Here is a 13,669-nt window from a genome sequence, read left to right as displayed (position 1 = left end):
TGAAATGATATTCATACAGCAACTGTTTCATATTTTTTTTATTTTTATTTAATCAAATATAAAAGAAAAAAAATCACTCTAACGTCCTATACAAAAAACCTAAATATAAAAAAAATCTTGTAAAATTTACAAAATTAATTTAAAATATCATGCAATTTTTCAAGTTGTCAATTTGCTTGCACTGTATGTAAACAGAGTTTTTTAGTTGATAACTGAACAAAATAATTAAAACTATCTGGAAAATTGTTTACCAAAAACTATCTAGAAAATTTCAGAATAATTTTATAATTTTATAATTTTTTGTATTTAAATTCCTTATATACAACTTTATAATAATTTTTTCAATATAAAACTAGGAACAATAAGCAAATTTGTCCGTGGTCTAACAAACATCAATGGACGACGCAAGCCTAAATCGGTAAATTCAGCGAGCGGTCCGAGACTCCGAGTACAGTGGTCGTCGGGCCCACTTGCACCGCTCAAGACGGTTATTTCCTCTCTCGATCTGTGCCTCCTTCCCTCGTTTCCTCCGCCCTCCTTTTCTGTTTACACTTTACACAAAACCTGTTCCTTTGTCTTCTTTGCTTTCCCTGGAGAGTCCCAACTCGTTCTCGGTTTCTCTCTTCCCACCAAAATGTCTTTCTCTGCAACCAAGTTCGTGCAACCCCTTCATCCCAACTCCTCCACTTCTAGATCCAATGATAAGCCTACTCCTCTGTCCTTTAACTCCTTCAGGACCAGCTCCTCTTTCCTTGGGTCCATGCACAAAATTCGTTCCAATGCTCTCGGAAAGATTTCTCGGCGCAATTTCCAACGTCGAGCCGCTGTCGTTGCTGTTTCCGATGTTGTCAAGCAAAAGAAGCCCAAATCAAACGCCAATCTGGTAGTGTTTAGACCCTTATTTTTATTTCATTTCTGCTTTCTGCGATTGCGTACTAGCAATTGTTTCGCTTGGATTCTATATAATGCGTTGCATAAAGCACTAAACTACGCTTTGCAACCTATTGTGCTTAACTGAACCCGAATTAGTTTCTTATGTTGCGCCCAAAGCAAAACAATCTAATTGGTTTTAGTCTAGTCTCTCTTATTTTTCCTAAATTTCTCTGTTTGTTGTCTTCCATGTAGATTCTTCAAATACGGTGTAATTTTTTGTTTCTATTTTGATTTTTTTGCATGAAATGTGAGAAGAGCTCTTGGTGGAGTGGAGTGGAGTGAGTAATTTGGCATTTTTAGATTCGTTCTGTACCTAGAATGTTCAAGTTCATGTATAGTGTATTAATGATTGGTGATTCGTGTAGCTAGATGTTAAAGGGTCGCGTAATGCGCATACTTATACTCATGGTATTTCGTGATTGAAAGCCAACTTAAGTCAAGAGAATAACAAAGTGGTTTCGAAGAGATTCCTTCTCCTCATCCAGCATATCTTTTATAGCCTGTCAACTACTTTCAATTTTCATCAAAATATTTTGAATCTGACTTTGGAACTTGCGTTTAAAAATGGTATTTGAGGTTATTCTTTATCGTTTGGATTTATGTATGCAGCTTGTCACGAAAGAGGAAGTCTTGGAGCTATATGAAGATATGGTATTAGGTAGGGCCTTTGAAGACATGTGTGCCCAGATGTATTATAGAGGCAAAATGTTTGGTTTTGTCCACTTGTATAATGGCCAAGAAGCTGTATCAACTGGATTCATCAAGCTTCTGAGGAAAGAAGATTATGTTGTAAGCACCTACCGGGACCATGTTCATGCACTGAGTAAGGGGGTCTCAGCTCGTGCTGTGATGAGTGAGCTCTTTGGAAAAACTACTGGATGTTGTCGGGGTCAAGGTGGATCAATGCACATGTTCTCAAAAGAACACAATTTGCTAGGTGGGTTTGCATTCATTGGTGAAGGGATTCCAGTAGCTACTGGGGCTGCATTTTCCAGTAGGTATAGAAGGGATGTATTGAAAGAGGCAGATGCTGATAATGTCACATTGGCCTTTTTTGGAGATGGAACGTGTAACAATGGGCAATTCTTTGAATGCCTAAACATGGCAGCACTGTGGAAATTGCCAATTGTGTTTGTTGTGGAAAACAATTTGTGGGCTATTGGGATGTCACATCTCAGGGCAACTTCAGATCCTGAGATTTGGAAGAAAGGGCCGGCATTTGGAATGCCAGGGGTTCATGTAGATGGAATGGATGTTTTGAAGGTCAGGGAGGTGGCTAAGGAGGCTATTGAAAGAGCTAGAAGAGGAGATGGACCAACTTTAGTTGAATGTGAGACCTATAGATTTAGAGGACATTCATTGGCTGATCCTGATGAGCTTCGTGACCCTGGTGAGCATTTTGATTATTTTTCTTATCTTGCCTAAATTTTACTATATAGCTTTTCTAGAAGCTAATTACGCTTCTGTTTCCTTGCATTTCTCATGATTATTTAGTTGCAAAGTGTGCTTCAGAATCCTCATATTTATTTTTTAATATATTCTACCATATGTTACTGTTACTAATTTTTCAGCTTCCTTGGAATTTGTCTTCCGACAGTATACTGATTTTAGTGCATTTGGTTCTGATTGTTGACTAAAACTTAAACATGGGGTGCCCACTCAGTTAAAAAAATAATTCTCACTCTGTCAACTGATTTATAATCTGTTGATTAGCAAATATAAATCATGGATCTCGAAGGGGTTGAGCTTGCTGTAATGTACTCTATCCTGTTAATGGAAGAATTAAGAAGTGCCATTTGGTTCTAGATTATTAGAACAATTAATGTTGGTGAGTTGGTCGTATATATCGGATCCAGATTTCAGATCGTAATGAACTATGCGTCTCTAGCCAAAACAATTAATTTCTTAGCTTCAGCTGTTTGAGGCTATAATATGTTACATTTTGATCCCTTGTGCTCGTTTGAAATTCTATTTTAACTATAGGATCGCGTATTACATATTTTGACTGGAACTAAAAAAAACAAGTCATGTCGGTCATGTCAATGTAAGCATCTCAGACACGCATCTTAATCGAACCCACCTCTCCTATGCTTCTATATGTATTATAATGATTGTAATACGATGAATATAAATGTGGAATCGTATTCTAGAAGAAAGTGAGGTAGCATTGCCATTGGTAGGGAAAACTGTTGAGGGATTTTTCTTTTGGTCTGACGAGGGAATACATGTGAGGGTTTGTTTGAATGGGAGGCAGGCTGATTCATTGATTGGTGAGACTAGCCCCTTGAACCCAAGACTTCCTTTTCTTCTTTCCTATTGTTACTCGTCTTTGCTGCTGCTCTGTTGTGGTAGAGGTGTTCCCTAAAGACATTACAATCTTTCATTGTCTGTATCTGCCAACTTCTAATGTGTGAACTCTCCTACTGTTTCTTCTCTGGCAGCTGAGAAGGCACACTATGCTGGTAGGGATCCTATCTCTGCATTAAAGAAATACATGATTGAGAACAGGTTAGCGAGTGAGCAGGATTTAAAGGCCATAGAGAAAAAGATTGATGAGGTGATTGATGACGCCGTTGAATTTGCGGATGAGAGCCCGCGTCCACCTCGAAGCCAGCTTCTGGAGAATGTGTTTGCTGATCCAAAAGGTTTTGGAATTGGACCAGATGGAAAGTATAGGTGCGAGGATCCAAAATTCACTCAAGGCACCGCTCACGTCTAGTTTATTCGACTTTGGACGGCATGTTCTTCAGCAGATATTCCATTGTTGCCACACTTCAAATTGTATTACTTTTTCTATTACGGCTTAATTATTTTAGGTTTAAAATGTTGTCTAATGTATTTACTCTATTTGGCATACTCCAGAAAAAAAAAAGTTAAAACTAAAAACTCATTAACTATTCAATATGAATTCTGTGTCTGAATTAATAGTAGAAAAATCATGTTAATAATTTTCTATTAAGGCAGTTATTCTTTATGTCATCCATAAACAATATAATTTTAACAGGTTAACAGTCTGAGCAATTTGACGTATTTCTCAAATATTATAGAATGCACAAAACACACTGGAGAACCAAATGGTAACTCAGAAGGCAAATTTGGTAATTGGAGTGCCTGCACAATTGCACAGGTAATGAATGTCCTTTTCCCCTCTTTTCCCACAATTTCCAAGTGGAGAGAACAACATGCTTTTCATTTCAAAAATTTTGTAGTTACAATTTTTTTCCTTTGAATTAGATAGCGATCATTGAGAGTTAAACCTGCAGACATTTTTCTTCAACTTGTTGACCTTCCTCGCTAATCATCCAAATAACGAAAATGTGATTTCTCCATCCAATCTGTCTTCCATTCCCTCCCCTCAGGACTTGACAAGTACTGTATTAACATTTATCTTAATAGTTTCTAATGTTCTGAAACTTAAACTAAAAGTCTCCAAAGAGTTCTACAACAGAAATATCTACTTTTGAATAGGGCGGAAGAAACGAGAAGCAATGCCGAATTTCTTAGAGGGCAAATAGCTTGATACTTGCTCTTCTGCTATTAGAATTTAAAAAAAAAAAAAACTCAAATATTCTAGTGCTCAACCAAAAATACAACGTCGTAAATACATATTAAATGAAAAAGAACAAAAGAATACGAAAGGGCTTTACAAGATGGGCACTACAACTTAAGGGCGGCTATTGCTTCTGGTTTAAAATCAACCCTAAGGCCCAAGACACGCCTCACCTCCGCTGGAGTTAGTCTCCAGGTCATAGGTCCTGAGTTCTCACCCCAGAAATCTAGAATTTCAGACACTTTTTCCAAGTTAAGGATAGTTGCCATTTGAGTAAGACGTGCAAACTTGTCTCTAACTGTCCTCTGCGTCATGCCAGAGAAATGGCTCACTAATGCCCTAGCATCTCTGTCAAGCTGAAGGCCACCAAGCTGACTAAATCTTTTCTGCATCATGATCACTTCCAATCTCTTCACAATAAAATCAATGACCAAATGAACGAAACTATCATAATTGTTAGCAGTCATCAGTGGCTGTAGCCATGCCACATTTGTCTGCACAGCATGGAGAAGCCTCTGAACCCATGGATCATTCAACTCATTATCCGCATACTCAGCCTCCGACAAATCATAGCTGACTGTTCCTACAGTGTCTAATATGGGACGTATTCGCGGTGTAATAGTTGCCACAAGTTGTTCCACACCAGCATTTAAAGATTGTTTGAAAGCATTGTTCATGTCTCCCAACTCAGACAAACAAGATTTCACCTTTTCTCGATCAGCTGGTGTGGGAAAACCCTACACATAATAAGTCTGTCAGTTCTATCATTTCAAAATCATACTTAGGCAAGCAAACTGCCATAAATAACATGACTTAAAATTCCTACTACCAAAATAACCTCATCAAACAGTCCATTTAGTAACATATATACATATATCCTAATGGCACAAAAGATGTGGGGAAAGAAGACATTTCAAAACCCTGCAAGACAATTTTCTAAGTTAGCAAAACTGGGACACTGAAGAGACAAGGTTACAACAGTCTCTTCTTGTTAGCCCATATATGGAGAATCGACAATTAAATGAATCAAAGTTCGATGTGTAGTAGTCACCAGGATTGAAAAAGATTTTTTCATATCATGAGTCTGTTTCAACAAAAACATTATAAAATAAACTGCTAGGATAAGAAATACTTGCAAGCTGCCTGAAGTTTTAACCAATGTTCCCTTTAGACGCACCAAGACCCTCAATTATCAACACTGTACTCCTGTAGATCTCAGTGTTTAAAACATCTGTAGCAAGTGTTTTAGGTCTCCTCTGACAAGCTAAATGAGTTTTCATCTCCAATGAATTTTCTTAAGCCAAAGTAGAGTTCAGTTATAACATTCCCGCGCTTTGGTGATGAGGGCAGGACATGATAAGCCACCTTTGCCCATAAAAAGGACCACAGTATAGCATCAAAGTAACGGATGAGTATTTTGCAGTCCAGCAAACATCCCTGATAATCAGAGGACTTAATTGCAGTTCTCCTAAAGTGCAAGCAAGATCAATCCAGAGAACAGAATTTTTGTTTCATTCCAAGTAGGGAAAACTAATATTTGGCCTCTAATTTTAACTCAGTTACTGAAGCTTGACTCATTGCAAATCAAACCCTATAGTTTTTTTTTTTAATGAGAATTAACGAAATTTGATGAGATCAACCCTACAATTTTGACCCAATTAAAACTCAATCATTGATCTTTGACTAAGCATTGTCCTTACAATTTTAACCATTTAAATAATTGATCCCTAACATTCAAAAAATAACTTGATTCCTTATAGTTTTATTTTCTGAAATGTAGAGACTAAATTTTAAACTCCACCTATGTTTATAGCCAGTCCCAAGCCTGAGTAAGGAAAAAGAGTTGTGTTAGGCCATCAACAATCAACGTAAAACTTTGTTAAATCTATCATGAACATGGACAATAAACGTTATAATGTTAATGCTAAGTTGTTGCCCGTAAGTAACACGCTGCATGGCTCGAATACAATGATAAGTGAGTTAGAGCCGTTACATCGGCGCCCGGATGTAGTGTTAAATGAGCAATGGCTACCGCATCATTCTAGACGTGCGCGGCTAAAAAAGTTAGTTCAAAACAATATTAGATTTAGTACTTGGAGTGTCAGAACATTGAATTGTAAATCTGTAGAAGTTGTAGGGGTTATGATTTAAAGGAAAATCAATATCCTATGCCTGCAAGAAAAAAATGGCGTAGAGAAGAAGCTAAAGATATTCATGGTTTTAAACTTTGCTATACAGGAAAAGTAAGTGCACGTACTGGAGTAGACATCATTATTGATAAGGAGTTGAAGAAGAACGTTGTAGAAGTTAGCAGAATTGAATACAGAATTATTTCTTTAAAAATGATAGTTAGACGTGAGATTGTTAATATTATTAGCGCTTATGCACTTCAAGTCAGGATAGAAGCCAGTCTTAAGAATTATTTTAAGAGGATTTGGAGGGGTTGATTCAACACATACCATAGAGTGAAAAGATTTTTATTGGAGGAGACTTTAATAAGCATGTCGGGAGGGAGGCTGGTCAGTATGCGAAAGTGCATGGTGGTTTTGGTTTTGGAGAGCTAAACAATGAAGGACAAACTCTTCTTGATTTCTCGTTGGTATATGATTTTAAAATTGCCAACACTTATTTCAAGAAGAGAGATGAGCATCTCATCATTACAAAAGTAAAGCCTCAAGGTCACAGATTGATTTTATTTTAGTTAGAAATACAGATAGAAGACTACGTAAAAATTGCAACGTGATTTTCCAAGATGCTGTAACGACACAACATAGAGTCCTTGTCCTTGATGTGTGTATTATGAGTAAAATTCAAAAATGTTGACAAATAGTAGCACCAAGGATTACGTGATGGCAATTAAAAGGTGAGAAGTAAGATATTTTCAAGCGGAATCTTTTAAATAAAGGAATTTGAGAATTTCAAGAAATGCTAACATCATGTGAAAGGATATAACTAAAAAGATAATGAAGGTTGCAAAAGTAGTTTTGGGAGAATCAAAAGGTTTTGGTTTGAGAGATAAGAAGTCTTGATGGTGAAATAATAGTGTACAGGACAAAATTAAACATAAGAAGAACTATTTTAATTATTTTAAAGCCACGCATTTGTGTAACAATGAGGAAAATTGAGAAAGGTACCGTATGGCTAAGAAGGAAACTAAAAGAGCTGTGAGTAAAGCTCATTCTAAAGCTTTTGAAGAATTTTATAAAAGCCTTGAGACGAAAGAAGGAGAACGAAACATTTATAAAATTGCTAAGAATAGGAAAAATAAACTAAGAGATCTAGAACAGATAAGGTGTATAAAGGATGAAGAGGGAAGAATTTTAGTTACAGATGATGAAATTAAAAATAGACGAAAGACTTACTTTTTCAAACTTTTCAATGATGGAGAGGGTTCATTTAGTAACTTGGAGGATCAAGTAACCCGTGAAGGAAAACAAAATTTATCATTTCCATCGAATAATACGTGATAAAGAAGTAAAGGAAGTTCTTAAGAAAATGACAAATGATAGAGCCAACAGACATGATTGTATATCTATTGAAGTGTGAAAATGTTTAGATGAAGAAGGGATAAGATAGTTAACTAAATTATTTAATGTGATTTTACGGGCCAAGAAAATGCTTGACGAGTGAAGGAGAAGTACATTAATTCCTGTTTATAAAAATAAAGAGGATATTCAGAATTGTACTAACTATAGAGGGATTAAACTCATGAGCCACATAACAAAATTGTGGGAGAAAGTAATTGAGCACAAGTTGAGATTGGAGACAAGTATTTTTAAGAATCAGTTTGGTTTTATGCTAGGTAGATCTACTATAGAGGCGATTTATCTATTAAGGAAATTAATGAAAAAGTATCATTGTAAAGATAAAGATTTACACATGATTTTTATTAATTTGAAAAAAGCTTATAATTGTATACTAAGAGAAATGCTTTGAAAAGTCTTGAAAAATAAGAGAGTATGGATTGCTTATATTAAAGTCATACAAGATATGTATGAGGAGGTAAAAACTAGTATAAGAACGTCTAGTGATCAAACAAAGAACTTTCCTATAAAGATTGGACTACAACAGGGATCATCTTTGAGTCCTTATCTATTTAACCTGATCTTAAATGTTTTGACGAAACATATTCAAGGAGAAATTCCCAAATGTATAGTTCTTATAGCAGAGGCAAAAAGAGAGGTTAATTGTAAACTTGAGTTATGGAGGAGACATTGAAGTCAAAAGGTTTCCATCTGAGTAAGAGTAAGATAGAATATTTATATTGTAAATTTGGTAAAAGACTAGTCGACGATAATTTGAAAGTGAAATTGAGAGATTAAATTATACCTCAAGTGAAAAATTTTAGATATTTGGGAGCCATTATTCAAAATGATGGTGAAATCAATGGGAATATTTCATATAGGATTCAAGGTGGGTGGTTTAATTGGAGAAAAGCTAAAGGAGTTATTTGTGACCGTGAGGTGCTAATAAACTTAAAGGAAAGTTTTATCGCACTGCTATCAGACCGGCAATGTTATATAGTAGTGAATGCTGGGCTCTAACGGAACAGCAAGAGCATAAAGTTGGAGTAGCAGAGATGAAATGTTACGATGGATGTGCGGACATACACGTAAAGATAAAATTCGAAATGAGCACGTACGTGAAAAAGTGAGGGTGGCACCTATTGAGGAAAAAATGTTAGAAAATCGGTTGAGATGGTTTGGGCATGTACAAAGAAGACCAAAGGAGGCACCAGTGAGAAGAGTGGAACATATAACTTTGAGTCCGATTAAGAGAGGTAGAGGAAGCCTAAGATAACACTCTTGGAAGTTGTTGAAAATGATAGAAAATCGTTTGAGATGGTTTGAGCATGCATAAAAAAGAGCGCGGAAGGCACCAGTGAGAAGAGTGGAATATATAACTTTGAGTCCTGTTAAAAGGGATAGAAGAAGGCCTAAGAGAACACTCTTAAAAATTGTTGAACTTGATCTTTTAATTAATAATATTCCTAAAAGTTTGATAAATGATAGAGCATAATGACGTCTTACAATCCATATAGCTAACCCCATCTAGTGGGATAAAGACTTGTTGTTGTTGTTATTGTAGAGCTAAATTTTAAACGGTTAAAACTAAAGGAATCAAGTTGTGCTAAAGCAAAATTTAGGATTAAGTTTCATTTGAAAGATTGAGATTTAACTAAGTTAAAATTATAGAGACTAAATGATTAATTTGTCCATCCAAGAATTGAGACAAAGAAACCACCCAAAAAAAAAAAAATCTCCCGCACATTCAGGTCAAAAGTTAATTCAACAAATGCCCATGGAATTTTTTCTTCTGGTCTTGGTAATGTGATATTTGGCCCTATCAATGATGTTTGATTGTTTCTTATCCTATTTGTGCGGTTCTGCCTTTGTTTACCAAGCACTTCAAATAAGCATTAGGAATCAAGCAACAGTATAGTGCCATCCCCATCAGTATTCTAGATATGATATTACAAAACAAAATATTTCTGCTAAAGGCAAGGCAATGGCAATCTCATGTGAAGATATTCCGCCAATCTTCACAAAATGGCATTAAAAATTAACATTCATAAAGAGCAAACTGAAGATACAATGAGAACTCATTGAGGTTGAAAATTTATTATCTATCTATCCTACCTTGACAAACAAAACCACCTAAAGAGGGACATTGCAAGTAAACTCATTTTGATATTAAAGTTGCCAATAGCGGATTTTAAAGTTATTTTTTGTTGAGCATTATTGCCTTTTATATGTATCTAACTATGCAGCGAGACACTAAACCTCTAATTTTGGCCATAAGAAAACAGCACATTCGGAACTATTGCCTGCATTGTTTACATAACTAATAAACTAAACATACATGCTGATAGCTATATATATATACACACACATATATTATCCATCGAATTTTTTCATGATTAATCTGCAGCTACTCTACTTATAATGGAACATGTCATGCATAAGGCAGATGACGGGTCAAACATATTTCCTGCCATATTGAAATTTTTGGTGGAATATGACAGCAAGGTACTAGAAATATACCACTTACCTCATTACATTGCTCTTCAATCTCATGTTTTAATTTCAAAACGTATTCACTGCTAACATCAATATTGTTTAAAGCTGTTGCAATTTCTGTCCCAGTCTTCTGCACACCAACGCCTCCTAAGAACAACTTGGCACCAAGGTTTGGCTCTCTCATCTTATGTTGCAAGGCGTCATGATACTCATTGGACAATAAACTACTAGCACCACTCAGAACTGCCACAACAGAATTAATATTTGAAGTTGATATTGCTCTACGTAAGCAACTTTGCAAGACATAGAACACATCGTCCACCATTGAAGTTGTAAGGCTGTCAGGCACTTGTTCATCTATCCTTATAGCTTTCCTTACATTTTCTACCATGAAAAATCCCTCTAAAATGACATAAAATCCAGTTATATCCTGAACAACTTTGCTGAAACTACCACTCCTGAATGCTTTTGTAGTGCGGGGGACCAAATCTGGATCTACAGAAGTAAGAGCTTTGATCCTTGAAATCATGAAATCCGTGTAGTCCTCACCCAATTGCATAAGTGACAAAATTTCTTCCAAGTACAATTCAATCTCACGTGGGTCAGGTCCCTCGGCATCTCCTCCAACAGCAAGCACACTCTTGGTCTGGGCATTTATTTCTGATGACAACTTGGCCAACTTCCGATACTCCATGTACTTCTTCAAGATCAAAGAACCTCGGGTGTCGCACTCTTCTTGAAGCTCACATATCGCATATACAATTCCATCTTCACCACACAGGCTCCTCAAGATCTCATCATTCTCTTCAATTGCCAACACAATGTCCTTAAACAAATTCGTCAAACACCCAACAAAATTGACTTGGTTTTGATTGACATTGCCATTGTTGTTACCCAAACCTCTTTGTTCCGCCAATTCCACCAACTGTTCAAACTCCAGCTTAGATCTCATCCCAATAACCTTCTTCAAGTAGCCAACATAAACCTGCAGCCCCTCCTCCTCAAGGCCCAGCGGCGTGTAAAGCCGGATAAACCGTAGAATTGTAGGGTGGTCACGCTGATCCACAGCGGTCGAAAGCTTCTTCCTTACGATCCCTTCAAGCTGCTTCTTGGAAGCCATCAACCTCTCCCTCTGATCCGACTCCGATTCCTTGTACTCCGCATCAATCCTGAGGAATGTTTGGACATACTTCGCCGCGGATTCATAGTCCTCTATTCCAAGAGTCTTATCGACACCCTCCAAACAATTCCCCCTCTCAACGATGGCATCGATGCGGAAGAGCGTGGAACGAACCCGTGACTGAGCCAAGTCAAGCTCTCGGACCTTACGGCTGACATCGTCGGCGAGATCGCAGGTTGAGCTAACATTGGACAGCATGTGGTCAGAATCTGCCTTGACAATGTCGAGAACCTCGGAGGAGCGCTGGAGTTGGAGGAGCTGTTTGTCAAGGTCGGTGCGCTGAGACAAGAGGTTGTCTAACTCGACATCGAGGGATCGCTGATAAGCTATACACTCATGGAGGAGCCGAGTTATGGCTCCGATGTCGGTGAGTGAACGGACATAGTCGAGTGCCTCGGGTTCGCCGAAGGCTGAGGAGGAGGATAGAGTAACAGAGGTGTCTTGATCAACAGATGCAATTGATGCGGTGGGAGTAGAACCCATTCTCTCTTAGCTCTCTCCAGAAGGAGAAAAAGTTCAACAGCAATGAGATCTGGGCACAGAGAGAGAGAGAGAGAGAGAGAGAGAGAGAGAGAGGTGAACGGATCCAGACGGCGAAGACGAGTAACGAGTTTTCTTCGAGCGTCAAAAAACGCTAAACTAAGTGATTACACCCACAATTAACAATTAAAATTTAAAAGCTTCAAAAAAAAAACTTTTTTTTAGCAAAGCTTCAAAAAACCAAAATGAGGGAAAGAAAACGCAAGTGGTTCAAGTTCGAGCTGTACTTTTATTACAATGTAGGCCGTGCAATTGCACGGGATATGAAAATTTTTAAAATAATTTAAATAAATAATGAGATTTACTTAAATTTTAAAATGAGTTGTTATTAAATTAAAATAATTATTCATAAAAAAATAATTAACCCATAAATTAAATGTAGAAATACTGCAAAGCATGAAATTTAATAATATCACAATACATCATAGCAAAAGTCATGAAGCAAAGTTTAATGTATCATTTAATAATTATTATGACTTATCTCTTATCTCAACTAACTCAATCTCTATTGTTGTTATTAACTACAAAAATAAGAACCTATGTGTTCTAAAAGCAATACTTCCCCAATTGACAAATTCATATATTCAAAATATATAATGAAATTATAAAATGCATGTATAAGGATTTTGTTTTTTAATTTAAGAATTTACTTCTCATTCCATCCATCCTCTCATACTTTATCTTCTTTTCGACATTATGCACTCCTTATTTGAGCCACTATCTAAGGAGAGTTAAAATCAATATTAAGGCAAAAATAATTTTTATCAAATAAATTGGCTTTTCTTTTGATGGAGAAGACTTTATAAGATAAAACATTTTCTTGTAAAACATCTTGAATTGATCAATTGGCATCAGCCATATTGAGGGCAACAAACTTGGTAAGTTATTGGAGAACATGCTACTTGAGTGTCAAGGAATTTCCTTATTTGTCAAGTATTCCATTTTCATTCACAAAGTTTGTCTTTCTACAATTCTTGCCCAACAATTCCTTTTGCAATAGCCTTATTGTAGCATATAAAAGCCTTAAAGCATACTATAGAACCAAATTGAACAACAATATCAAAACTACTTTTACAATAAGTATATAGTGGGGGGATACTTAAGAAATGTAATGAATATGGCATAGAATGAATATTTTATTGAGAAAGCAAACCTTATTTGCATCTTGATCTATCAAAATAGTATTTCAATCTCCATATGCATAAGTCACATCACTAAGAATGGACATCATGAGAAGAACATGAATGCCATCTCCAAAACTTCCCAAGATCCCAAACAACATCAACAATTTGTCCACCTTATTTGCATATTGAAACATTTTTCTTTTCCAACCTCTTCACACAAAAACCTTCACCACTAAATCAAGTTGTTGATATGGGTGTAAAAAAACTTATTAAGCAATAATTGACTTGTTCAATCATAAAGAGCAGAGGATGAAAATCAAGT

At 36.3% G+C, this 13,669-nt stretch overlaps 2 protein-coding genes across 2 annotated transcripts; one reads left to right on the top strand and one right to left on the bottom strand.

The window, feature by feature from the left end:
• The first annotated feature begins 398 nt into the window (after positions 1-398).
• Positions 399-3,854, top strand: LOC129288258 (pyruvate dehydrogenase E1 component subunit alpha-3, chloroplastic-like). The gene is made up of 3 exons (XM_054924765.1): positions 399-883; positions 1,543-2,323; positions 3,375-3,854. The coding sequence occupies exons 1-3, from the start codon at positions 635-637 to the stop codon at positions 3,650-3,652; spliced, it is 1,308 nt and encodes a 435-aa protein (XP_054780740.1). The 5' UTR covers positions 399-634; the 3' UTR covers positions 3,653-3,854.
• A 441-nt stretch (positions 3,855-4,295) lies between these two features.
• On the bottom strand, positions 4,296-12,304 carry LOC129288256 (conserved oligomeric Golgi complex subunit 4-like). The gene is made up of 2 exons (XM_054924763.1): positions 10,535-12,304; positions 4,296-5,220 (listed from the first exon to the last, which is right to left on the bottom strand). Exons 1-2 carry the CDS (start codon positions 12,164-12,166, stop codon positions 4,591-4,593), a joined length of 2,262 nt encoding a protein of 753 aa, XP_054780738.1. The 5' UTR covers positions 12,167-12,304; the 3' UTR covers positions 4,296-4,590.
• Positions 12,305-13,669: the final 1,365 nt, after the last annotated feature.

This window comes from Prosopis cineraria, unplaced genomic scaffold (genome assembly GCF_029017545.1).
Source record: "Prosopis cineraria cultivar Desert tree isolate PC_DT_omini unplaced genomic scaffold, ASM2901754v1 PC12, whole genome shotgun sequence".
NCBI classification, from domain to species: Eukaryota; Viridiplantae; Streptophyta; class Magnoliopsida; order Fabales; family Fabaceae; genus Prosopis; species Prosopis cineraria.
Note: the sequence above shows the minus strand (reverse complement) of the source record. Positions and strands in the feature narration are given on the sequence as shown.

What these genes read in the sequence shown, in the direction of transcription:
- LOC129288256 (XM_054924763.1), bottom strand. Translation starts at nt 12,166, where the DNA reads ATGGGTTCTACTCCCACCGCATCAATTGCATCTGTTGATCAAGACACC. An exon ending in TTGAAGAGCAATGTAATGAG is followed by an intron (nt 5,221 to 10,534) that starts GTAAGTGGTATA and finishes TATTATGTGTAG; the next exon opens with GGTTTTCCCACACCAGCTGA.
- LOC129288258 (XM_054924765.1), top strand. Translation starts at nt 635, where the DNA reads ATGTCTTTCTCTGCAACCAAGTTCGTGCAACCCCTTCATCCCAACTCC. An exon ending in CCAAATCAAACGCCAATCTG is followed by an intron (nt 884 to 1,542) that starts GTAGTGTTTAGA and finishes TTATGTATGCAG; the next exon opens with CTTGTCACGAAAGAGGAAGT. An exon ending in TGATGAGCTTCGTGACCCTG is followed by an intron (nt 2,324 to 3,374) that starts GTGAGCATTTTG and finishes CTTCTCTGGCAG; the next exon opens with CTGAGAAGGCACACTATGCT.